The following is a 26,948-nucleotide window of genomic DNA, read 5'->3' as shown; positions in this document are numbered from 1 at the left end:
AAACTTACTAATTCTTTTCAGCCACCAGCAAGGTGATCCTCTCCTTTCAGTGCTCCCACTGGATTTGTGGGTTACTGAATGCACGGAGAAATCCAAGTCGAGAAAGTCCTCTTGGAGACCGGCAGACCAGGGGCATTCATGTTGAAAGAAATGAACAGCTGTGAGGCTCTAGATTTAGATTGTGTTCTATGCTTATAATAGGCGAAGGCTCACTTGCAGTTTAGAGTGTGGAGTGGCTTCTCACCTTCATTCTTGTGCGGCTTTGGAAAGAAAGTTGGTAGGGTAATGGCTTGATTGATGTGGAAAGCCAAAATTACCTTGGGTAGGAATGAGGGGTGTGTTTGTAAAGTCACCTTGTTATGGTGGAATTCGAGGTATGGCGAGTAGTAGACCAGAGCCTGCAATTCACTGACTCTTCTTGCAGAGGTCAGAGCGACTAAAAACAATCCCTTCCAAGACAGATATCTCATGTGAGTGGTCTCTAGTGGTTTGAAGAGAGGAAGCATCAGCTGCTCCAGAACTAGGTTAAGATCCCATGGAACAGGTAGTCTGTGTACCGGAGGTCGCAATTGTAGGACGCCCTTTATAAACCGGGAAACCAGTGGGTGGTTGGACACTGGTAAACCATTGCAGGGTTGATGGTAGGCTGCAGTGGCACTGATGTGGACCCTCACCTAAGCTGCCCTAGTCCCAGTTGATAGAGGGAATGGAGATACTGCAAAAAAAAGTTCTGGTGAGCAGGAGAAAGGGGTATACGCCCTTGTCGCACCAAGCGGAGTATCTGAGCCACTTGCCTTGATAGTTCCATCTAGTTGAAGGTTTTCTGGAAGATACCAGTACCTCCTGGATCTCGAAGGGTAAGTGCAGATGACTTAATACCGTCCTTTCAACATCCACTCTGTGAGGTGCAGTGAGGAGTGCATGGGGTAAAGCAGGGTGCCCCATCCTGCGACAGCAGATCTACACTGTGGCCGAGAGGGATGGGTGTGTCGATGGAGAGACGCACAAGATAGGAGTTCCATGGTTGCCTGGGCCAAGCCAGAACTATGAGGATGAGGTCAGCCACATCCACGATACACTTCTGTATTGCCCTCGAGATGAGCGGGATTGGGGGGTAAGCGTAGAGAAACCTCTTGTCCAAGATATGAGAGACGTATCTTGTGTGAATTGTTCCTGCTGGGGTAGACCAAGCAGAATGTCTGAACCTTCCTGTTGTGCTCAGTTATGAAAAGATCTGTGCGCAGAAGGCCCCAAGCCTGGAAGAGAGCCTCCGCCAAGACCTGGCGAAGTTCCCACTCGTGTGGATGAAAGATCCTACTTAACTTGTCTGCTCTGGAGTTCTCCACCCCAGGTAGGTAGGTAGGTTGCCTGAAGAATTATGGCGTGCTCCTCTGCCCATTTTAGGATGCACACCACTTCCCTACACAACATCCAGGAACCGGACCCTCCTTCCTTATTTATGTAGAACATCACCACCTGATTGTCCATGTGGACCATGACAGTTCTCCCTCATAGGAAGTTCTCAAACGTACGTACGGCATTTCTGATCGCTTGGAGCTCTAGGAGGTTTATCTTTTGGAGACTTTCCCAGTGGGACCAGAGCCCTTGTGTTCATCCGTGATCCAAATGTGCTCCTCACCCCTTGTTTGAGGCATCCATGGTGAGGATTAATTGATGAGTCGGGAGGGGACAGGGAAGCGGAGCCCCAACTGAGAGAGCTGTGGGGCATAACCACCAGTCCAGGTCCGCTCTCATGCTTCGGGTTAGACGTACATGCCGGGACAGTGGATGTGAGATCTATGTCCATTGCATCTTGAGCCCCCATTGCAGGCGCCATATGTGCAAACGAGTACGTGGCACCACATAGATGGCTGCTGCCATGTGGTCCAGGAGGGTCAAGAGCTGGCAGGCCGAGGTGTGAGTAGAGTCTCTTGAGTTATATGGCCAGGGTACGCAGTGTGTGAGTCCAGTCTGCCAGAAGGAATGCTTGGCCCTGAGCCATACTTATGCGGGCCCCAATAAACTGCAGGTTCTGCTTTGGTTGGAGACTGGACTTCTCATAATTTATAATTAATCCAAGCCCCTCCAGGCAATGGATTGTAGTCTGTAGGTTGTTCTGAAGGGGGGCAGGTTGTGATGCCACTATCAACCAGTCATTGATGTATGAGAACTGGATTCTTTGCTTCCTGAGGTGGGCCACTGCTACCACCAAGCATTTGGTGAAGATTCTAGGGAAGACGAGAGACCAAAGGGGAGCACCTTGTAATTGAAAGTGTTTGTTGACCTGAAAACACAGGTTTCACCAAGAGGAGTGCTACATAGGGATGTGAGAGTACGCATCCTTGAGGTCCAGCGAATACGTCCAATTGTTGGGCTTTAGGAAAGGAAGGGTGGATTTGAGAGATGTCTTCTTGAACTTTTCATTCTTCAGGAACTAGTTGAGAACTCTTAAGTTCAGAATTGGGCAGAGTCGTCCTGATTTCTTGGAGGATAAGGACATATTGGGAGTAGAACCCCTAGTCCAGCTGAGAGCTGGGGATCCACCGGATTGAATGCTGCTGGAGAAGTTTGGAGACCACCTCCTGAAGCCAGCGACGATTCCCTGAGGTGGACCGATGCGTGCTCTCTGTGGGGAAGATGCGGTGTGTTCTTGAAATGCAGAGAATAGCCCTCTCTGACAATGTTGAGTACCCAACGGTCGGAGGTGATCACTTCCCAAGAGTGGTAGAAATGGGAAATCCTCTGTCCTGTAAGTAGCAGTAAAAGTGGCCCAGGTGTCTCTGAAAACCCAGTTTGGTTTATGTGTTACTGTTGTTCGGGGGTAGATGCTGTTGTCTTTGGCTTCTCTGTCTGCCGCTATTCTGTTGTGGCTGCGACGGCTGAGACTGGGTCGTATGGTATGGTGGTGGACGGTACGTGGATATGGCCCATACGGCTGTCGTTAGAAGTAGGTCTTCCAATACAAAGAGTAATACTACTTAGACACGGATTGCTCCATGGGGGATGCCAGCAACAACACTGCTATGTTTTGTTCCTTTAATTGGGCCACCATCTCACGGAGCTTGTCTGGAAGACAGGGGAGGTGGGCCAATTTCTCGTGGACATCTTCTCGAATGGTGCTGGCCTTAAGCCACACCATCTGGCAAGCAGCTTTGGCTCCTGCTGTGGTACGAGCGGAGGTTTCTAAGGTCTCGTATATTGTGTGCAGTAAATGCCATAGACCCTCCTCCAGGTCATGGAATTGTTTTGATGGTGCTTCCTCCAGTGAAGTGGCAGTGAAGTGGGGCTTGAGTAACTGAAGACATTCGTAAAAATATTGGATGATATAAAATTGATGTTGCTGGATTTTTGTGTTCAGCATCCCCACCTGGAATGCTCATTTGCTGAAGTCGTCCAGATATTTACAGTTGCGGCCTGGAGGGTGTTCGAATGTAGGCGTGGGGATTTTTTTTTTAAGCCCTCTTCATGGCCAGCTACCATTACGGATTTGTGCGGTAGCTGGACCACATTGTAGAATGGAGATTGACGCATCCGGAAATTGAGGACCGTCTTCCGAGAGGTCACTTGCCCTGAGAAGGGGACCTTCCAAGCCTTCGGCATGACCGCATCTAGCACTATGTGAGAAGGCAAGGCAGTTGGTTCAGCCAGCGCTTCGAAGGTCTTCAGAATCCCTAAAACTTCAGCGTGAAGGTCTGGGACCTTTCTTGTTTCAGTGCTGAGTCTGGAGCCCACTTTCTCCACGAATTTGGAATAGGAGTGTCCTCTGGGGGAACAACGGCTCAGGTTGCTCCTCCAGTGGATCAGATAGATATCCCATTGAGGAACCTGGAGTTGTGGGCGGTGAGAGTGTGTCCCGGAGCCAGGCTGCCTGATCGGGAGTCAGGATTGATGTCCTCTCGCGGAGGCAAAGGTGGTCTGCGCTGGGTGGACTCCTCACATGGAGTAGAATGGGACTTACCGCTTAATTGGGTTAGGATCCTGGAGATTTGCAACATCGCCTGTGAAGCCAAGGTCCCGCGTCCAGGGCCAGGTGACAAGTCCTCTGTCGGGGGATTCCTTGGCAGCAGTGCTGCTAGCAGAATGTTCGAGTCAGGGCCTTGGAGCCAGATCTTCAACTGTTCTGTTGAAGCAGACATCTTGTGCCATTTCGAGAGGGGCTTCTGCAAACGTCCCGCTGCTCTCCTGTCTGGAGACTGATGACAAATCAGAGAAAATGCGGTCCGAGGAGCCCATGGATCCATAATCAGATGCCGGCTCATTGTCAGAAAAAACTAGATCAGCTAAATCAGGGATGATTGCCTCCTGCAGCTCCCCAGCCAGGGGCAGGTCTTCGAAGGACTTCACTGTCGAAAGTAGTAGATTCTGGCTACCTGTAGGCACTTTTTGTGTTGAGTTGTGCGATGCAGCATGGGCCTGCATCTGTGTCCGTGGTGATGGGCAGTCTTGTGTTGATCCTGATGGTTTTTGGTGCTTCGATTTCAACACATGCCTCGATGGCGCTTCACACGCATGGTGCTTCGTGCTGAGTGGTGCATTGGCACGGCATAACGCATCTGATGGCTGCGATGGGGCTTCTACATCAGACGATGCAGATCGCCGTGCTGGATGTGCCAGCGCATCCCCTGATGCTTTCTGCGGGTGCTGGGGAACAGAGGGGCTGGCCCAACCGGCCCCCTTGTTTGTCTGGCGGTCCCATAGAGGAGGCCCTATTGGACTACTTAGGGCGATCTAGAAGGAGCCCCGGTGAGGAATGGGCGGATAGGCGTTTCGCGCTGGGGACATAGGGCCTCGAGTCACCTTCGTGCAGCCAGGTGATTTTGGCTGTGTGTTGGCCCTGGGCCCAGGGGGACATGTGGCCGCAGTCCCAGCATGCTGCCTGTCGTAGTCTGGTCTAAGGCACAAATAACAATAGTTGTGCCCGTCGGTAGCAGAGATTATCTTGCTGCACTGGCAGAACTTAAAGCCAGGCTGACTTGGAATATTTTCTTTGGGTTTTTTGTTTTTTTTTTAATATCGATGACGTTGCTCTCCAAGGAGAGAGAAAAGCTCCGCATGCAGCCTGCGGCGCAGAAAGCGACTGAGAAAATGGTGTCATGTGGAAAAGGAAACGCAGCTGCACACAGAGCTTAGTCAAGTTCCACGGAGGGCTGTTCCGTGACAGCATGGCTAATTCAGCCTGCTTATCTGCAGGAAAATTTTAATTTCCTAGCGTGTAGCCAGCTCCTCAGTATCCCTTCGTCTTCTAGCAAATGTGGATGTGCTATTCCTACACTGGCATATGTGTTTATTGGGATCACAGTACTCATTAGAAGAAGAAAAATTTTTTTAAATCAGAGAAAGATCGAGCTCTACTCTCCTGTGGTGATACTTAAAGGTCCCTCCCCCAGCTGAGAATTCCTGAGGCAATTTCCGAGATCCCTCAGAGGTATGCTTGGCCGGTAGCTGGTTTCCGGTGTGGACTTTGCTGCTGAAGCAGCTGAAAGGCAGCGTCTGCAGGAAGCAGAGTGCGGTGATGAAGGCCAAATCCCTGTCCCCCCCTGCAGCTGGAGACCATCTCTGTACTCAGCTGCTAAGCGCTGAACCCAGGCAAGTAGAGAAGGACGACTCTGATTTCAGAGATGTGGAAGGGCTTTGGTAAGTCTTTCCTCCAGCCTCCTTGCTCAGCGCGCCATACTGACGACGTTCCCGATCCCATTGGGGCAAAGGAAGGGGGGGTTTTGAGCGAGTTGACTGGCACCCCGAATGTGCTAGGCCCCGCTTCAGGATCAGTGGGCACACCACGTGGCAGGCTGTGACAGTGCCATCTTGCGCCTGGTTTTGTGCGTCATTTTCCCTCTATAGACCCGGTACGTGTGCTGCGGGTCAACCTGGCTGTGCACCTAATGCGCACATATGTGCACACACCTACGTGCACAAGCTCGCACATATCTGCGCACCCAAGTGCATGCATACGTTCACGTACAACCAGACGCATATGTTCGAGCATACGGGCGCTTATACTTATGCATGTTGAGGCAGATCTCTGCGCGTTCAGACCAAGCGCTAGCCGACTGAATGCACAAGTTACTGTTTATTATGGCTCCTGCAGCAAAGAAGCACAAGCAACACTTTTTTTTTCCAGTCGATAAGCAGGTCATTTAGCCATGCATGCTGGGATGACGTCATCCGTGATGTCACGAAGGCGGAGCTTACTCATAGCTAGAAGAGCTTTGAAGTGCGCATGACCTTGGGTTCCTGCGCTCCTCGAGCTTCCCTTCAGTTTTAGTTTTCCGCGGTTCTACACGGACATGTGGCTACTCTCTTACAGGAAAATTAAAATCAGTCAAAAAATTGAAGGAAAGAAGATGCCAAAGAGCCCAGGATTTAAGTACTCCTGCGGTAAGATCATGTCTGTGACCAATGGGCATAATTACTGTTATTTATCCCTTAGTGCCGACCATGATCAGGCCGCATGCAGGGACTGTGGGAGGATGTCCCCACGAGCAAGGAGACAGAGGGCTGAGAAAATGGAGAGGCTGAGGCACTCCTATGTCCCCCTCTCCAGCGGATAAAATATCGACCAAGTCTTCACTGGGAGTTCAAAAGCCTCTGTCCGGTACTTTTTGACGTGCGCACTCTGCTTCGGAAGAACGTGCATCGAAGACTGCGTCGGCGACCTCGCATCATGCGTCGAGTGCCGCGCCAGAGACGATGCACATGGTGCATGCGTCGTTAAAACCTGCGTCCCTCCCAGTTCAGGGACATCGTATGACGCAATCGACTCATGCGTCGGCAGTACTGAAGGCATCGTTATCCGCGACGCATGTCGACGCATCTAAAACATCCATGACACATCTCGAGCACCTACGAAGCAAGTGCCTCATAAACATAAACCTCCTCATCAACTGAGGAAGACAACTGATACATCTAAACCACTGGACAAGCCACGTAAATCAGTTTCTAAAACAAAACATCTGACACCGCCCTCTACTGCACCTCTCCTGTATTTGAATCTGCTTGGAGGCACATTACACCTTCACCAGGGGGTAATCATTCCCCTTCATCAGTGTTGTCTGATATTATTGTAGACGACCAAGCAAGGGGCTGGGAGTCATCTCCAGAAATAGTATCTCTTCCTGGAAAACCTCATAAGAGACCAAGGTCGCCTCATTTACCTCTGCCAAATACACCGGTTAAAAGATCCAAAAAATCTACCAAAGAACTGGACCAACCTCAACGTCTGACAGCGCACGAGACAATGTCTCAGATCGCCACTCTCTTGCACTCCTTCATGCAAGGATTACCACCAGAACCTAATCCTTTACCATTAGGTTCTCAAAGTCCTTCATCGCCACAATTCTCTCCCTCTCCTCAGGATGTACCATCTCCACGACACACCTAAGTCACCTGAATCTTCCGTACACACGATATCCCTGGATCTTTCTCCATTATCAACTCTGGGCAGTTCAACCGGCATTCCATGTGACCCTCCACAAGATCTTCCCCAGCCCACTTCACCGCCGGAAGATCTCACTTATGCTAAGTTCCTGGAGAAGTTAGGCTTAGCACTTAATATCGAAACTAAGAAACTCCCAGACCCGAGATCTGAGGTAATGGGACTTCTGCAAATACTAGATGTTCCAGCTGAACCTACTGCTCTACCACCACATCAAATTTTGGAAGGTCTCGTGGGAAAAGCTTGGGATACTCCATATCTTCTTCCACCAATATCAAGGAAGTTGGACTTAAAGTACAGAATGCAGAAAACTTCATACTATTCAAATGTACAGATTCCTCACAACTCAATAGTCGTGGAATCTGCAATGAAAAGCGCAAAAAAGAACAGGCTATGTTCTACACGCCCCCTGGCAAAGACAACAAGATTTTGGATGACTTTGCAAAAAAGATCTATCAGAATTCCATGCTAAATTCTCGTATTAACCACCATCAATTATATATTATTCAGTATTTGTTTAATTGTACACAGCAGTTGCAGCCCCTGCTATCCGCCGTGCAGGGTGATACTCCACTACCTCAGCCATTTCTAGACCTCCAAGAAGGATTGCGTCATTTGTTGCGCACATCATATGAAGCCTTTGATACATTGGCAAAGTCATCAGCAATTTCCTTATCAGCTCGTCAGCTGGCATGGCTACGAGCCAGCAGCATCAGAGACTAAGTACCTGATAGACTTGCCAACTTACCTTGCAGACCTGACAAACTTTTTGGGGAAAAGCTTAGAAAGACTGTTTCTTTAATTAAAGAGCAGAATATTGCAGTCCAGTCTTTAGCAACACCTCTGGACACCCCTTCCACGTCTCGCCGTTACTTCAGCCAGTATAAAAGGGGTTATTACTATCGCAGACCATACCGCTACTATCAACCCTATCATTCCAATTATAGGCAGAAATCATTCCAGCCACAACGGCCTATGTCTCAGCCACAAAGCCAAAGACCAAGGCAAAGAAACCAAAGGCCACAGAAGCCACAACCTTCTCAGCAAACTCCAAAACAATCTTTTTAGATCAGAAGGCCCCAACAGCTCAAGTGGGGGGAAGACTATCTTTCTTTTCTTCCCAATGGGCCAACGTCACCAAGGACCAATAGGTATTAAGCATCATTTCACAAAGATACGGTCTACGTTTCAGTTCCTTCTCAATACTTCCGCATTTGATCACTTCTAAAACATCCCAAATGCAAATCCCATCTCTCAAGAAGTAGGTGTCACTCTTCCTTCAACAGAAAGCGATATAGCTCGTGCCTCCCTTGCACAGGGAGAACAAATTCTATTCCCAGTACTTCCTCATTCCCAAGAAATCAGGAGGCCTATGCCCCATCTTAGATCTCCGAGCGCTAAACAAACATCTAGTAAAAGAAAGATTCAAAATGACTTCTCTCAAGACAGTTCTCCCCTTTCTACAACCAAACGACTGGATGTGCTCACTAGATCTGAAAGATACTTACACATTCCCATTCACAAGAATTTTTAGCGTTACCTCTGTTTCCAAGTGGCGAATCACGACGACCAATACAAGGTACTCCCCTTTGGTCTCTCATTGGCCCCATGGGTCTTCACAAAATATCTAGCTGTTGTTGTGGCGCATCTCCGCAAACAAGGGATAACTATATTCCCTTACTTGTACGACTGGCTCATTGTGTCTTCCAATGCTCAACTCCTGTTGCAGCAGGTGGAAACCACTCCTCTTTGCCTCGAGAACTTAAGTTGGATAGTCAATTACGAGAAATCACAACTCCACCCCTCCCAGACAAACAATTCAATTCATAGGAGCGGTTATTCGAACCCCACTTTCCAGAGCCTTTCTACCTCTGGACCGAACCAAAACTTTGCAAAACCTTTCTCGTGCGCTTCTATGTCACAAGATAGTTCCGACACGGCATATAATGGTGCTCTTGGGCCATATGGCTGCAGCAGTACATGTTGTCCAACATACTCTACTCCACATCAGATGTCTCCAGTGGGGTCTCAAATCTCAATGGAACCTACACATCCAATGTCGCACAAGGTTCACGTAACAAATTCCATGAAGAAAGACATCAAATGGTGGCTTTGCCCCTCAGTATTGACTGAAGGAAACCCATTCCACCAGCCCCCTCATCAGCTAATCCTCACAACGGATGCATCCACGAAGGGATGGGGTTGCCCATCTCTTGCATTTACAGACACAGGGACTTTGGTCAAACATCGAGAAAGGTCTCCAAATAAATCTGTTGGAACTCAGAGCAATACGAAACTCTCTGAGTTTTCCAGTCATGGGTACAAGGCAAATCAGTCATGATCCACACCGACAACCAAGTGGCGATGTTTTATATAAACAAGCAAGGGGGATCCGGTTCATTGCCTCTTTGCAATGGGAGCAGTTCAAATATGGGAATGGGCAGAACACAACAAAATCTTTCTTCAAGCATCCTACCTTCCAGGGCTTGAAAACATGCGATGGACAGGCTCAGCCACCTTTTTCACCCACATGAATGGTCACTAAATCAAACGGAAGCGAACAAGATCTTCGCGCAATGGGGTACGCCAGAGATAGACCTCTTTGCGTCAGAAGAAAATCACAAAGTGAACAAATTCTGCTCTCTTCTTCCCAGTATACACAGAATGTCCCAGGATGCTTTCCTGATTCCGTGGAGCAATGGCCTTCTGAACGCTTTTCCTCCCATACCACTAATTTCACGCCCAATCCAAAAATGTATTGCGGACAGAGCAGATCTAATACTAGTAGCTCCAGCATGGCCGAGACAACCATGGTATGCTTATCTTCGACTCTCGATCAGCCCTCCAATACCATTACCTACAGTCCCCTTTTCCCTTTCACAAGACAAGGGAACTCTGATTCACCCCATGCAATCCTCCCTTCAACTGATGGCATGGAGATTGAACAGCATGTACTAAATTCTCTGCAACTTCCACCACACATAACGGACGTTTCATAGCATCTCGGAAACCTTCCACCGGGAGAAATTATGCCTTCAAATGGAAAAGGTACTCTACATGGTGCTCCTGTCAAGGGCTTGACTCCCTTTCTTGTCCAGCAGCATTGCTTTTAACTTATCTACACAGTTTATCTCTTTCAGGACTAGCAGTAACGTCCATAAGAGTACACCTTAGTGCAATTGCGGCTTATCATAATAGAGATAAGGATGGCTCCATCTCTTCCCATCCTTTGATTTCCAAATTCATGAGGGGATTACTTCGTCTTCACCCGCCTTTTCGAAAACCAATAGTTCCATGGGATATTAATATTGTTCTAGAAGTGTTGATGCACCCTCCTTTCGAGCCAATTCCATCCTCTTCACTAAAATTCTTAACCTGGAAGGTTCTTTTCCTTGTTGCCATCACTTCGGCAAGAAGAATAAGTGAACTTCAAGCATTGGTAATCAGTGAGCCATATCTTCAATTTCATCATGACAAGGTGCTATTGCGGACTCACCCTTCTTTCCTACCAAAAGTAGTGTCCGCTTTTCACATAAATGAAACAATATCTCTACCGGTTTTTTGCCCAAAACCACATACTGATGAACGGCAGAGACTGCTTCATTCGTTAGATTGTAAAAGAGCTTTGGCTTATTACAAGAATAGAACTGACTCAGTCAGACATTCCTCTCAATTATTCGTCTCTTTCAACCTAAATATTCCGGGTCATCCGGTCTCAAAGCGAACACTGTCTAACTGGCTAACAGCCTGTATACACTTCTGCTATTCTACAAAGGACGTACCTCTCGCAGGTCCAGTAAAAGCTCATCAAATTAGAGTGACTGCAGCTTCCATAGCGCACATCCAGGGTGTGCCAATCCAGGACATTTGCAGAGCAGCAACCTGGTCATCCATTCATACATTTACATCACACTATTGCCTCGATCAGCAGTCTGCATCAGATTCCTCATTGGGATCTGCAATTCTAAAGACTATGTCAAAGCCTTAATGGCTGTCCACCTCCCATAGGTTGCAAAAAAATGAAAAAAACCCATTACAATCAAAACTGCAACCTATGAGCTTGGGACTCCCAGGATGCATGGCTAAATGTCCTGCTTATCGATGGAAAAAAGCAAGTTTGCTTACCATAAACTGAGTTTTCCGTAGATAGGGAATTTAGCCATGCATTCCCACCCACCTTCCTGGACAGCCATCCACCTAAACAACGCCTACACCAGCACTCAGCTTGGAAAAATAACTGAAGGGAAGCTTGAGGAGCATGGGAACCCGAGGTCATGCGCACTTCAAAGCTCTTTGAGCTATGAGATTAAGCTCCGCCTTCATGACATCACGGATGACATCACCCCATCATGTATGGCTAAATTCCCTGCTATCTACGGAAACACCGTTTATAGTAAGCAAACTTGCTTGTACTGCCTGCCATATAAGGGCTGCACAGTCTGACCTGGAATCCTTCCTATGCCAGCACTGTGAGGAGGCCCAGGGAGGCTTGGATTCCCAGAATTCTCCAAGCTCGGTCCCTCTCATTTGGAAGATTGGTCTGCCTCTATCTTATTCGGTAACACCCCTGACCTGCAGTCAGCTCCTGCCCGTGCCCAAACTGAGCCCCAGCTGGGAAGGCCTCGCCCTTCCAGGCTATCAGAGACCTGCCTCGTCTCACCAAGGGTATCCCCTGACAGGGACCCAGAAACCACGGACGACGAAGAAGATGCAGACTCATTGGAGGATGGTGAAATCCCTCCAGGCTTGGAACCTTACCGGACCATGTTACGGTTTTTCCATAGAGATGAATTGCTGGCCCTGGTCCAGACCCTGAAAACTTTGGGAACACCCGACACAGACCCTTTTCGGAACCAAAGAAGAATCTTATTCTGGTGTTTCTACAGAAAGCCTCTTGCAACTTTCCGATGCTGGAAGCCATACAGGAGTTAATTGACCTGGAATGGGATGCCCTGGAAGCCAGCTTTTAAAGGAGGTCGGGCATTGGAGGCCCTGGAACTGACAGCCAGGAAACGCTTGCACTTCCCCAAAGTGGACACACTGGTCTGTGCCATTTTGAAGCTAACAACTATCCCAGTGGAGGGAGGAGCGCCTCGAAGGATGTGCATGATAGGAGGTTGGAGTCCATCTTTAAGCAAGCTTTTGAGGCAACTGCAATGACACTGCAGATTGCTTCTTGTTGCGCCCTGGTGGCTCGCTTATGCCTGCTTCTCTCGAGAGATGCAGATGGCTCAGGAGCGCATTCCAGAGAGGTGAAGGAGCTCACCGAGGCCTTTCTAGTGGACACGAGCACTGACCTAGTTTATACCTTGGCCAGGGGAGTGGCCTCAGTGGTGGTGGCTAGAAGACAACTGTGGCTGCGAAATTGGTCAGCGGACACGACCTCGAAGGCAAACCTTATAAAGATGCCCTTCAAGGGATCTCTCCTAATTAGTAGCGAATTGGAAAAGCTGGCGAACAAATGGGGTGAATCTTCGGTGCCTCTGCTACCAGAAGATAAGAGGAGAAGGTCACAGTCTGAGGGTTGGGCCAGGGGCTCCCAGCGCTTCCGACCCTACAAGAACTCCCCATTTCAGATGTCTCGGTCCTTGGGAAGGTCTCAGTCCTTTCGGAGTCGACAACCGAAGAGAGGGGCTGGTTCAGGTTCAGGTTCAGCCCGAACTTCCCAATGAAGTTTTGCCGACCCATCCACGGGAGGAGCAGGTAGGGGGTCCGACTATCCTACCAGTGGTGGGTCGAGGTTACATCAGACAAGTGGGTACTGCATATCACATGGGAAGGATATGCGCTGGAGTTTCGCAGTATCCTACGGGACATATTCATGATGTCCCCGTGCCACTCCCAGCACAGTCAGCTGGCAGTGGAATCTACCTTGTCAAGGCTCCTCAATTTGAAGGCTATAATTCCAGTGCCTGCGGCCCAGGAAAATACGGAGCACTATTCCATCTATTTTATCGTTCTCAAGAATGAGGGTTCCTTTCGCTCGAATCCTGGATCTCAAGAGTGTCAACAGTTCATTTCCGCATGGAAACTCTATGCTTCATCATAATGGCCATACAACCTGGAGCGTTCTTAATCTCCCTGGACCTTTTGGAGGCCTTCCTCCACATTCCAATCTGACAAAACCACCAGGGTTTCCTATGCTTTGTGGTGCTAGGCCGCCATTATCAGTTCCGGGCACTGCCCTTTGGCCTGGCTACCACCCCCAGAACATTTTCCAAAATTATGGTGGCCGTGGCAGCGGCACTGATGAAAGAGGGAATCCTGGTGCACCCATACTTGGATAACTGGTTGATCCTTGCAAAGTCATTAGAGGAGAGCCTCCAGGTGACCCGCAGGGTGATGTCCCTGATTCGGCAGCTTGGTTGGGTCGTGAACATGGACAAAAGCAGTCTCAAGCCCTCCCAGTCCCTAGAGTATCTGGGGGTCTGTTTCGACACCAAACAGAACAAGGTCTCCCTTCCTCCCTCGAGCATAAGGAAGATGTCAAGTCCGCTGGTTGACTAACACCATACGCCCCAGGGTGTGGAGCTATCTTCAGGTCCTTGGGCTGATGGCATCAACCCTGGAGGTAGTACCGTGGGCAAGGGCACACATGCCTCCATTCCAATGCTCCCTGCTGTCATATTGGAATCCACTGTCTCAAGACTACTCAATTCACCTCCACCTAATGATAGAAGTATGTTCTGGGCTCCAGTGGTGGCTGCAGGAAGCCCTCCTGAGCAAGGTATAAGCCTGTCCCCTCTGGAATGGCTAATTCTTATGATGACCATGAGCCTCCGGGGGTGGGGAGCTCACTGTCAGGAACTGGTGACCCGGGGGCATTGGACTGAGGAAAAGGCATGCTGGAACATATACTGCCTGGAAGCCCAGGTGGTCAGATTAGCGTAGCTACAGTTCAGCCATGGGCTTCAGGGACAGGCATGATGTCGGCCAATCAACAATGGTAGCCTACATCAACCACCAGGGAAGAACAGAAAGCCAGTAAGTGTGCCTGGAGGTCGACCCCCTCATGGAATAGACTGAATTGAACCTATGGATGATCTCGGACTCACACTTCACAGGAAAAGACAATGTCAGAGCAGACTTTTTAAGAAGAGAGAGTCTGGATCCAGGAGAATGGATGTTGTTGTCCAGAGCCTTTCAGCTGCTGGTGGATCGCAGGGGTCTCCTATCCATCAACCTGATGGCCTCATCTCATAATGCAAAGGTCTCCCGATTCTTCAGTCGCAGAAGAAATCAATGTTCCCTGGGGATCAATGCCCTGGTTCAGGCTTGGCCGGAGGAGGACCTGCTGTACACCCTCCCTCTGTGACCCCTGCTAGGCAAGGTCATTCACAAGATCGAGTGCCTCAGGGGACTGGTCCTTCTAGTAGTTCTAGACGTCCATGGTATGCAGAAAGGCGGAGGCTTCTGGTGGAGACTCCCCTGACCCTCCTCTGCACAGGGACCTGATCTTTCATGAGGACCAGACTCTGTTTTGTCTTATGGTCTGGCACTTGAGGGCCTGCCTGATGAAGCATGGATGTTTGGTGGCAGTAATTTCCAACTTGCTCCGCGCACTTCTCGACATCCTTAACGTATATGTGGTGCTGGAGAATATTTGAGGCCTGGTGCGAGGAAAACGGGGTTGCCCCTCAAACAACCAAAATACCTATGGTTATGGAATTTTTGCAGGATGGCCTGAATAAAGGGTTGTCCCTTAATTCCTTGAAGGGTCCAGGTGTAGTGGCTCTCTCCTGTTTGAGGCGAGATGAACAGAACTCGCCTGTTGGCGCATCCGGACTTGGGCCATTTCCTAAAAGGTATTAAACATCTTTGACTGCCCCTTCAGTGGCCAGTTCCCCTGTGGAATCTTTAATCTAGTGCTGGATTTTTTTTAGCAGGGCCTTCTTGACCGCTGCGCAGTCTTTCCCTGCGTCTGTTAACATTGAAGACTGTGTTCCTGGTGACTCGTCGCATCTTTGAACTACAGGCACTATTGTGTCGGGAACCATTCCTCCGGATAACTCCAGGAACCTTGGAGCTTCGCACCGTTTCTTCCTTCTTGCATAAGGTAGTTTTGGAGTTTCACTTGAATCAGTCCATTTCCTTACCGTCCCTAGATGAACTCATGGACATGGGAGACTATCGCCTTCTCCTCCATCTAAATGTCAGTAGACGTTTAGTGCAGTATCTGGAAATTTATTTTTATTTATTTATTAAGGCTTTTATATACCGACTTTCTTGATACAAATCAAATCAATTCGGTTTACAATGAACTAAGTAGAATATACAATTAACCAATCAACAAGAGATACAGAGCATACAGTTACATTATAACAAGGAAGCCTTAACTTGGAGTAGGAAAATAAAGAAGGGGTGAGCGGAGCAATAAATATATAAAGTGCAATAAAATAGAATAAATACTATATACAGAGGAGGGGGCAAGGAGCCAACCTCTCTTTAATGGATATTATGCATGAAAATTTGGAAAGTTTTGTTTACAGAGATGTGTGGTGTACAATTCTAGATCAGGGAATGGAGTTTGTAGTGGGGAAGGCTTGGCTGAACAGCCATGTCTTTAGTTTCTTTTTAAAAGTTGTTAGACAAGTCTCCAGTCTGAGGTCCGGAGGCATGGCGTTCCACATGGAAGGGCCTGCAGTAGAGAATGACCGGTCTCTGATGTTTGCGTGGTGCACTAATTTGATTGTAGGAACGTGTAAAGATCCCTTGTAAGCATCCCTTAAAGGCCTGGCTGTCGAGTGCAGTCTGAGAGGATGAGACAGATCAAGCGGGGTTTGATGGTGGATATTTTTATGAATGATTGTGAGAGATTTATGGAGGATCCGGAAGTTTACTGGGAGCCAGTGGAGATCTTTAGAATAGGAGAAATATGCTCTCTCCGATTGGTATTTGTCAGGATCCTTGCCGCTGCATTTTGTAGCAGCTGGAGCGGTTTAATGGTAGAGGCTGGAAGACCATGCAGAATGGAGTTGCAATAGTCGATCTTAGAGAACAGAATGGCTTGGAGGACGGATCTGAAATCGTAGTGGAATAGGAGCGGTTTGAGTTTTTTGAGTACTTGTAACTTGTAAAAGCACTCCTTAGTAGTGTGTTTTATAAAATGCTTTAGGTTCAGGTGACTGTCGATTAGGACTCCAAGATCTCTGGCGTGTGATATATGTGGAATATTTTGTGATTGGAGAAGTATGGGACTACCTTCTGGAGTAATTAGTAAGAGTTCGGTTTTAGAAGTGTTGAGCACAAGGTTGAGGCTGGATAAGTAGTGGTTTATAGTTTGTAGATGAGCGTTCCATAACCTGAGTGTTGAGTCCAATGATTTGGATATAGGGATTAAAATTTGAAGGTCATCTGCGTAAATATAAAATTTGAGTTTGAGGTTTGAAAGTAGGTGGCAGAGGGGGAGAATGTAGATATTAAACAGGGTGGGTGATAGGGAGGAGCCCTGGGGGACGCCAAAAGGAGCATTAGTATGTGGTGATTCCATGTTTTTAATTTTTACCTTATAGCCTCTATTACTGAGGAAAGATTCGAACTATCTGAGGGCTGAGCCTGTAATTCCTATGTCTGAGAGTCGGTTTAGGAGGATGTTGTGATTTACCGTATCGAAAGCCGCAGAGATGTCGAGGAGGGCTAAGAGAAATGACTGTCCTTTATCAAAACCAATATATAGTTGATCCAGGAGGGAGGTGAGGAGGGTTTCCGTATTGTGTTCTTTTCGGAAACCATATTGTGACGTGTGAAGTATATTGTGGTCTTCTAGGTAATTTGAAAGTTGCTTATTTACAACTTTCTCCATGATCTTAGATACAAATGGGAGGTTTGATATGGGACGGTAATTGTTGAGTTCTTCCGGGTCCAGGTTGGATTTTTTGAGTATGGGTTTGAGCGTGGCCAATTTGAGTGCGTCCGGGAATATTCCTTGTGTAAGGGAACAATTGATGATATCAGCTAGATATTTGGATATGTATTCTGGGATGAGATGAGATGAGAAATCTCGGAACTGCACAAGACAGACCACTTGTTTGTTCTTCACGGCAGAAGGAAACAAGGCGAGGCATCTTCACGGGCTACCATAGCTCGCTGGATCAAAGAGGTGATCATGGGAGCTTATGTGGAGGCAGGGACGCTAGTACCCTTTCAGGTTAAGGCTCATTCCGCTAGGGCCCAGGCAGTATCCTGGGCGGAGGCTAAGCTACTGTTTCCTATCAACATCTGCCAAGCAGCGACGTGGTCTTCCCTGCATACCACCTCCAGATTCTATTGCCTGGATGTTTGGGCCCAAGTGGACGCAGCCTTTACAAGAGTGGTGCTAACCGGACCGTGGGCTGCTTCCCGCCCCGTTCAGGAGTAGGTTTTGTACATCCCATTGGTCCTGAGTCCATCTGTCTACACTCTAGGAAATGGGGAAATGACTTACCTGATATTTTCATTTTCCTTAGTGTAGACAGATGAACTCAGCATCCTGCCCATGGCTGCCCAAGTACGATACCAGGGGAATCGCCCATGAGGTGAATCTAGATTCCAAGAGGTTACGAGTAAGCCATCACCCAATCCCTAGATCAGGGCATCTACAATCCTGCTGGGATTCAGCGCTTATGTTTGGTTGAGTACAGCTACGGTTGTCTATTTTCAATCAAGTTTTTAATCAAGTTTTTCATTAGTATGTCCACAATGGCTTTTGAAGAGATCACTGCAGGGGTATATCTAAGGTGACGTCAGCTTTGAAACCTGACTCATCTTCATCTGCTAGCAGGGGAGCACATAATCCATTGGTCCTATCTGATACACTAAGGAAAACGAAATTATCAGGTAAGTCATTTCTCCATTGCAGATATGCGCAGGTTGACCACCTTTAGAGGTGGCTGCATATATGTTCCTAAAGTAGTAAATAAAGTTTGCTAGGATTCCGGTTGATTGAAAGATGCTGTATAAAACATCTACATAATGTAACCTGTTTGTTCAAATCTGAATTTGTTTTAATATTTATGATTTATAGTTGTGTCACCAATGGCTTCAGAACAAAGAAAGCAGCTTGATGACTTAAAGAAATTCAAGAATGATTTTAGGGTATGTATGCAGTGCATCATGGCCATGTGTAATAGCATAATAGAACTTTCTTCTGGGTTGCCCCTTCTTTATAGAATGGGCTTCTTTTGGAAATCTGTCAGTTACAGGATCATAACACGGCAGGTGAAAGCTCATCTGTTCCGGAAGGCCTTTTGGTGAGTATAGGAGGGTGGGTGTGTTTTTTTTTTTTTTTAATTGTTTCTGATTTGTTTATGAACTTGTAAGCCACCCAGAACAGATGTTTGGTATTTGGGCAAGTAAGAAATTGCTGTAAATAAAGATCGATATTTCTCAACCTTTGGTATGCCAGGTACCAGCTGGCTACCTTTATTAAATTATGTGGATCAGTTGCAGTGCTGGTGAGTGGGGAGAGAGGGGCTCCCAGAAAATAAAACAATGGCAGGGGGGAGATATACTCCCTCCCCCATCTGGCCTTTAATCTTGTGCAGCTTGTCTGTCATTTTAAGAAGGTAACTAGCCAATTAAAAAATTTTCTTTAAAAAAGTAAAAAAGGCTTTGCCCACTCTTTCTTCCTCCTGTTTTCTTTCCCAGCCAGCCCAGAGTATTGTCCTCCAGAAAAGAAAAAAAAACCCTCCTCTCCACCCAGTCAGCTAGTCAGTCACCAGCTCATTCACATTGTCATTCACATTTAAAAAAACCAAACAAAAAACCAGAAATGAAATTCATCCTTCTGTCTCCTGGCCCCCTGCCAGCCAGCAATAGTAGTATAATTAATACCCTTATCCTTTGAATTTTTTTCTAGTTTGGGACCATCCTGAGACCAGATCTCTAGGAGGGGAACAACTGTAGGTGAATGTTAATGAAGCGATAAAAACGAAGAAGAGGATCAGTATATAAAAGGAATTTTATTAAATCTTGCCCGACTCTGGCCGAGTTTCGCTCTTCAAGGAGCTGCCTCAGGGGCTACTAAAAACAAGTGAAAAACACACATACATAAATATATGTAAAAACAAAAGGATGAACATATATATTAATTGAATACATTGTAAAACAAAATCACAAAGATGTACATTCATATAAAATAAATATATAAGTAATCTAAAATAGAAAATGTATGTGTATACAAAGACATATGTTAAAAAATCAAGAAAATTTGTATGTATGTGTATAAAAATATCATAATGACGGATGCAAGAAATATTTTTAAATATAGTAATGAAAGGAGGGGATGGAAGAAATGTGACCGAATACCTGTGTGAAAGAACTTCCAGTAGAACGATTCCAGTCAGTGAACAAACAGGTAATGCATACGGTATATTCTAAAAGAAACAACTTGGTGTTAGGACGAACTTAAGAAACAACAGAGTATCATAAAGTTTACCAGAAACAAAAATGAAATAAATAAAAAAAATGGGTGTGTGTTTTTTTCACTCATACTCAAGCTGATATACCACTCTCAATGATGGCTGTATTCACGTGCAGCCCTAAAGTATAAATTTGTGTACAAAAAATCCTTGTTCCCTGTACGTACCAGGACCAGTCCAGGACACCTGGGTTGTGACTCCGCACCAGTAGATGGAGACAGACTAAAACTTGTGGGCGGAACCATATATGCTCCTGTGCCAGTCACAGCCCCTCAGTCTTACTCTGTCTCCAGTAGATGGTGCAGGTCCAGTCACAGCCCTGCCTGACCTGATTTTGGTGGTTAGTCAGGTTTGGTTTTTTGGGTTAGTTTTTGTTAGGCCTAATGGTTTGTATACTAAATTGGGTTTGTTTTTAATTCTTAGTTGGGTGCCCTGCCTCCCAGGGGGGTTGAGAGGTCCTGAGGGGACTACCCTCCCCCGGTTGAGGCCGCTGCCAGGGTCGAGGACCCGGCTGAGCTAGTGGCAGCGTCAGGGATGACACCGGGGAGCCCGGTTCACTCACCCCTGCAGGAAAAGGGCTCCAGAACCAAGGACAGCTGCAAGCTGTGTAAAAAAAAAAAAAAAAAAAAAAAAAAAAAGGGTTTTTGTTTTTGTTGTGCCGGCTCTCCGTTTCCTCGCGTCTCCACTCCGTTTCGGGGGGGGGGGGCGCCGGTAGCAGGAGGGAGGTCGCCGACTTTGAAATTTTTTTGTTTCGCTGCGTTTCCCGCCCGTTTTTCGCCGCGATCGCCGGCCTGCCGTGAGGGTCGGCCTGCGGCTCGGCTCGCGCATGCTTATCGCGGCAAGGTCTCTGCAGCTCCTGTCTCACGGGCGGAGGAGGAGTGCCCGGATCGCCTCCGGGGGTCCGGTCCTGAACCGCGCGATCGCCGCCGCGCGGGGGGGGGGGGCTCGGCTGATAGGCCCCAAGGTTTTTGTTTTATTTCCCGCTCTGTACGAGTGCGGCGGCCATTTTAATTCCCAGCCGCGAAGTTGCTCGGTTCACAGCAGGAGATTCAGCTCTGCCCCCCGCGCTTTTTCCGTAGCGGGGTCCGGCGGGGGGGGGGGGGTCCCCACGGGGGGGCCTCGTTCCCCGGTGGCTACCACGGAGGCTTCTTCTTCAGATTCGGGTTCTTGTCATCTGATTTTGTGGTGCAGGATTCTTTCTTTTCAATTGTAAGCATAGTACGCGCAGCCGGAGGGGCGTCGCGGGGGAGGGCCACCCGTAGGTCTGCTCCAAGGAAGAAGAACACTATGGCTGTTGCGGAGGGCTCTTGGGAGCCCTCGCGGTGGACGCATCCGCCGCGTGGCGTACCTCAGAAGTCGGAGAAGGAATCTTCATCTCCAGTTCACTCAGAGTCTCCAGAGGAGCCCCTGATGGGGGCCGAGGAGGCGGCTGCGGACGGTCCCGTCCAGCCCAGCGCGGGCAAAGGGACACTAGCCGTGGAAGGGGAGGTCCCCAAAGTGGTGCGGCTTTTTCGCAGGGAGGCAATGTCCCCGCTAATTCCAGCAATTCTTCAGGAACTGGCATTAGAGGCTCCGCCGGTGGTGGCCCGTCCAGAGGCAAACATGGATCCGGTGCTCTTAGGTCTCTTGGGGCCGGCAGTAGCATTTCCTTTTCACTTTTCATCGACAGATATCCTGTTCGGTGAATGGGATACGCCGGAGTTACGCTTGCAGGTCAGTAAGGCCATGGACAAGATTTACCCGCTACCCGAAGGTGCGCTGGAACTCCTTCGACTGCCGAAGGTGGATTCCGCAGTCTCTGTGGTGACGAAGAGGTCGACCATTCCGGTTACAGGAGCCACGGCTCTCCGGGATATACAGGATAGGAAGCGGGAAGTGCAACTCAAGAAGAGTTTGGAGGTGTCTGTCCTGGGTTGCGGGCTGCCATCTGTACCAACTTCGCTATACGCGCGAGCCTGCGCTGGGCCCAAGTTTTTCAGTCGAACCCAGGTCTGTCGGCGGCAGAGGCATCACAGGCAGATAGGTGGAGGCAGCAATTGCGTATGGGGCAGATGCTCTCCACGGGTTGCGGCGTACATCCACTAAGTCCGGGGTGGAGGCTGTATCGGTGCATCGCCTGCTATGGCTACGTAACTGAGCTGCAGATGGTTCGTCCAAAGCGGCTGCCCGAGGACAAATTTCAGGGCGCGCTCCTCCTTTTCGGCCAGATCCCGTTTCCAAGGGCCCAGGAATTCGCGTGCTCAAAGGTCTACAGGTCCTTCCTATAGGTCACCTTCCTCCCGAATCCCTCAATGGCAGCAGTCTTTTCGGAGTACACGCTTCAGTAGACAGGGAGGAGCCCAAGTCTTCACTGTGATACGCGGCCGGCCCATCCCTCACCTCAGCCCCAGCACGTCATTTCCAAGGTAGGGGCGCGGTTACCCTTGTTTGTCGAGGAATGGGCCAGTATAACTTACGGGCCAAGGGGTCCTCAATGTGATAACGCACGGCTACGCATTAGAGTTGTTCGTTCCCCAGCACTCAAATTCCTGGTCTCGCCGTGCAAGGCTCCCGAACAGAAGGCAGCAGTGCTGGACACCATCCGGCGCTTGGAAAGTTTGGGAGCCATTTTTCCCCGTTCCGATCAGTCAGCACGGCAAGGGGCGTTACTCCATTTATTTTATTGTTCCAAAGAAAGACTGCTCTTCTAGACCAATCCTGGATCTAAAAGGGGTGAACGGAAGCCGGCGTGTACCTCACTTCAAAATGGAGTTTATTTGGTCGGGGATTGCCTCGGGGCGTACAGGAGAGTTCCTGGCCTCACTAGATCTCATGGAGGCGTACCTTCACGTAGGCATTCAACTGTCGTTTCAGCGATCCCTAAGGTTCTGCGTCCTATGACGGTTTTATCAATTCAGGGCTCTCCCGCTTGGGGCTGGCAACGGCGCCTCGTACGTTCACGATGGTAATGGTCGTGGTTGCGGCGCAGCGACGCCGGGAGGGTGCTGGTTCATCCTTACCTGGACGATTGGTTGATTCGGGCGAGGTCCGAGAATCAGTGTCGGCTGGCGGTGGCCAGGGGCCTACAACTCTTGCAGTCTCTAGGCTGGATAGTCATTTTCAACAAGAGTCAAGTGGTACCCACGCAGACCTTGGAATACCTTCGACTGCGGCGTGTTCCTCTCACGGGACCGAAGGTGCGGACTGCAGTCTCGAGTGAGGCGCTTGCTGTCGCTACGCCTACCACGAGTCGGCAATTACCTGATGGTCCTGGGTCCTATGGCCTCCACTCTCGCGTTGGTCCCCGGGGCGTTCACTGATCTACGGCCATTACAGTCGTCCTTACTATCCCGCTGGAAGCCGATTTCGGGGGAATTCTATCATCCACTTCCACTCGTAGGCCGGGCGAGATCCAGCCTGGCCTGGTGGCTCGATTCCAGTCTTCTGATCTCTGGAGTGTCACTCTTCGTGCCCACCTGGACAGTGGTGACCACGGATGCCAGTCTCTCCGGATGGGGAGCAGTCTGTCTAGGACAGTCAGTTCAAGGCCTATGGTCAGCGTCTCCAGCCCGAGGGGCTATCAACCGACAGGAGACCAGAGCGGTCCGGCGCTGCAATCGGTCCTACCTCTGCTGAGGGGATGGGCAGTCCATGTTTTGTCGGACAACGCAACCACAGTGGCCTATATCACTCGCCAAGGAGGGACGAGAAGCCCACATCCATCACCAAGGAGGGACGAGAAGCCCACAGGTAGCAGAGGAGGCGAGGCTCTTGATGGCTTGGTCGGAAATAAATCTCGACAACGTCGCAGTCTCTCACGCCGCTGGGATCGGCGACGTCCAGGCGGATTTTCTCAGCCGGCATCGTTGGGACCCCGGGGAATGGGAGCTGGCGGACGAAGCGTTTCGCCTCATCGGCAAGACGTGGGGTATTCCCACATGGACTGGATGGCCACAGGCTGCACTGCGAAGGCTCCGTGATTTTTCAATCGGTTTTGGGAAAGGGGAGCAGAAGCAGTCGACGCATTGGTGCTTCCCTGGCCGACGGATATCCTGCTGTACGTCTTTCCTCCGTGGCCGATGTTCGGCGAGATTCTGCGCCACATAGTATTGCACCCGTTCAACATGATCATGGTGGCTCCGGAATGGCCTCGCCGTCCGTGGTTCGCGGACCTCTTTCAGTTTGTCGGGGGCGGCTACCATGCGTCCCATGCGTCTCCAGGGGGTCGCGGGGGCCCTTCCGTCAGGGCCCCGTCTGGTTGCAGGATGCGGATCCCTACTGTCTCGCGGCATGGCGTTTTGAGTGGCCTCGGCTCCAGAGGAAAGGTTACTCTGACGCGGTGGTGGCTATGCTGCGGCGGTCCAGGAAGCAGTCTATGTCCTTGGCGTACGGCCGGGTCTGGGTAGTCTTTGGGGAATGGTGCGTGCAGCGGAGTGTGGCTCCCACTGTCGTTTCGGTATCTGGTCTTCTGGTTTTCTCCAGGCTGGTCTGGCCAAAGGCTTGGCATGCAGTTCCTGCGGGTCCAAGTGGTGGCGCTTGGTTGCTGGCGGGTCCTGATGTCTCCCGTTTTCTCCGGGGGGGGCTAAGCTTTTCCGTTCTCCGTTGCGTTTCCTCTGCCCGTCCTGGAACCTTATTGGGTTCTTCCCACCCTGTGCACGGCACCGTTTGACCCTTGAAGCGTACAACTCTTAGGGTCTTCGCATTAATGACTGTATCCCTGGTGGCGATTGCCTCGGCGCGGCCCTTCTCAGAGTTGCAGGCTCTTTCCTGTAGAGATACGCCTCTGGGTATCCTTGCGGATGATCCCTTCCTCTCTACCTAAGGTCGTTTCGTTTTTCATCGGCATCAGTTAGTTGAGCTGTCCGCTTTGCGGCCGGGAGCTCCTCTGTTCCTTAAGCGAGGGACTTACAGAGGCTTGCTGTGCGAAGATCCCTTCTACGCTACCTGGAGGTCACGAATTTCTTTCCGATAGCGGATCATTTGTTTTCCTTTTCGGGTCCAAAGAACAGGACCGCAGCATCCCACACGACGATTGCCCGTTGGCTAGAAGAAACCATTGGTTCGGCATACCTCGTGTGGGGAAAACCGATTCCTGGGGGCCTCAGGGCTCACTCGCCACGGTCTCCAGCGACTTCTTGGGTGGCGTCTTCGCAGGTGTCGCCTCCAGTGATTTGCAGGGCGGCTACCTGGAGGTCGTTGCATACCTTCATTAGTCATTACCGGTTGGAGGTTCAGGCTACTGATTCCGGGAGTTTTGGAAAGTAGGTGCTCCGAGCGGGACTCTCTGCTTCCCACCCTCGGTAATTTAGCTCTGGTACATCCCAGGTGTCCTGGACTGATCCTGGTACGTACAGGGAAAGGAAAATTAGTTTTCTTACCTGATAATTTTCGTTCCTGTAGTACCAAGGATCAGTCCAGGATCCCGCCCGCAGTGCTACGCTGCAGTAACGAAGAGTCCGCTCATTGTTGTGTTTCAGTACGCTGACCCCTTATTTAGTCGCTCTCCCGGTTGGGGCGCCTGGTTCCTGTAGGGGTGTTGGAATTTTTTTCCGTTTAAATAGCAAGTTTGTTTGGTTAGCTATGGTTACCTTATGGAATTTTTCTACTTTGACATTACGTATGACTGAGGGGCTGTGACTGGCACAGGAGCATATATGGCTCCGCCCACAAGTTTTAGTCTGTCTCCATCTACTGGTGCGGAGTCACAACCCAGGTGTCCTGGACTGATCCTTGGTACTACAGGAACGAAAATTATCAGGTAAGAAACTAATTTTCCTTTTAAATACTTTGTCAAACACATCTGCTGACACCTCTACAAGCGCATGCACTTTTAAATATTGTAAGATCAATTGGAGAAATGTGTCAATACAATGGATAAAAACTTGGGGGAAGTTCAAAAAATTCAGTTAAATCTAATTAAATCAGAAGAAGATCATGAAAATAAAATTGAGACATTAGAAAACCAGATGAAGAAGTCCAATCTTAGACTGTTGAACTTCCCAAAAAGTCATCTAATTACACCCTTGGATTTATTCCATAGTTATTTGAAAAACATCCTGAAATATTCTGAGGTTAATTTCCCTAAATTAAGTAAACTATATTATTTACCACAAACAGAGGGAGGGGGTAATGTAAAGAATGGAGAGATTTCAGAGGAATTAAATCTAACTGAATTCCTGGAAAAATCCTTTGAGTCTAAAATTAACACTACAGCCATATTGTTAGTTCAATTTGTGTCACAAATAGACAGATGCAGTGTCAAAACTACATTTTAAATATCAAAAGTCCATTTTCTATGGGCAAGCTATAAGGATATTTCCGGACATAGCCCGTCCAACTCAATTAAGACTAAAAAGGTTTATAGAAATGCGATCAGAAGTATTATCAAGGGGGGCACAATTCCAATTAAGGTATCCCTGTAGGTGTTTAATAAAGCATTTGAATAATAGATTCATTTTCACCTACCCCGAGCAATTGCGAACATACTTGGACACACACCCTAAAGAAGCTGTGCAATAGGGGGAAAGAGATTTATAGTGGGAGGAAATAGCATCAAGTATTTCCTCTAGTCTTCTTATTAGTTAATGCTCCTAATTTTGGTGTTTGAAACCCTTTGTTCTCATGATTTTTGTGCTTTATTAGATTTCTTTTAAAAAGATAATAAGGAAATTGTACCTGTTATAATATATTTTTTCCTTTGGATAAGACTGTACTATCATATTTCTGTTTAAAAATGTGAAATTTCAATAAAAATAAAATTAAAAAAAAAATATATATTGTAAGGTATTGAATGTTGAATCTTTTCGCACATTGTAAACTTAATATGAAAAGTGTACTTATTGCTGGAAGCCATGCTGTGGAAAGGAAAATATCAAAATAAGTGTAGGAACTTCTTACTTGGCTAAAAGTACCGATTTTTACTGAGTGTGCTTAACTACTTAATGTGAATACAAAATACGGCACAAATAAGTGCTGGTGAGTGAATATCGTGAAAACATAGTGAAACGAAAATTCCTAGTAATCTTATGTGTATTTATATTATTCATTGTCTCCGTGTAACATGCTTGTCTAAATATACCATTTTTAAATGCAATCCATGAAACAGGTAGGTGGTTGCTAGAAATAAAACATCTCGT

At 48.4% G+C, this 26,948-nt stretch overlaps 1 protein-coding gene across 9 annotated transcripts in view; it reads left to right on the top strand.

The window, feature by feature from the left end:
* The window catches only part of ATXN2 (ataxin 2), a 472,151-nt gene that overhangs the window by 256,338 nt on the left and 188,865 nt on the right, over positions 1-26,948 (top strand). For all 9 annotated transcript variants that reach the window (XM_029571731.1, XM_029571728.1, XM_029571730.1 and 6 more), the window contains one exon: positions 18,438-18,508. In XM_029571731.1, the coding sequence (XP_029427591.1) occupies positions 18,438-18,508 (71 nt within the window). The remainder of the gene's footprint in view (positions 1-18,437; positions 18,509-26,948) is intronic.

Source organism: Rhinatrema bivittatum, chromosome 11 (assembly GCF_901001135.1).
Source record: "Rhinatrema bivittatum chromosome 11, aRhiBiv1.1, whole genome shotgun sequence".
Lineage (NCBI taxonomy): Eukaryota > Metazoa > Chordata > Amphibia > Gymnophiona > Rhinatrematidae > Rhinatrema > Rhinatrema bivittatum.
Note: the sequence above shows the minus strand (reverse complement) of the source record. Positions and strands in the feature narration are given on the sequence as shown.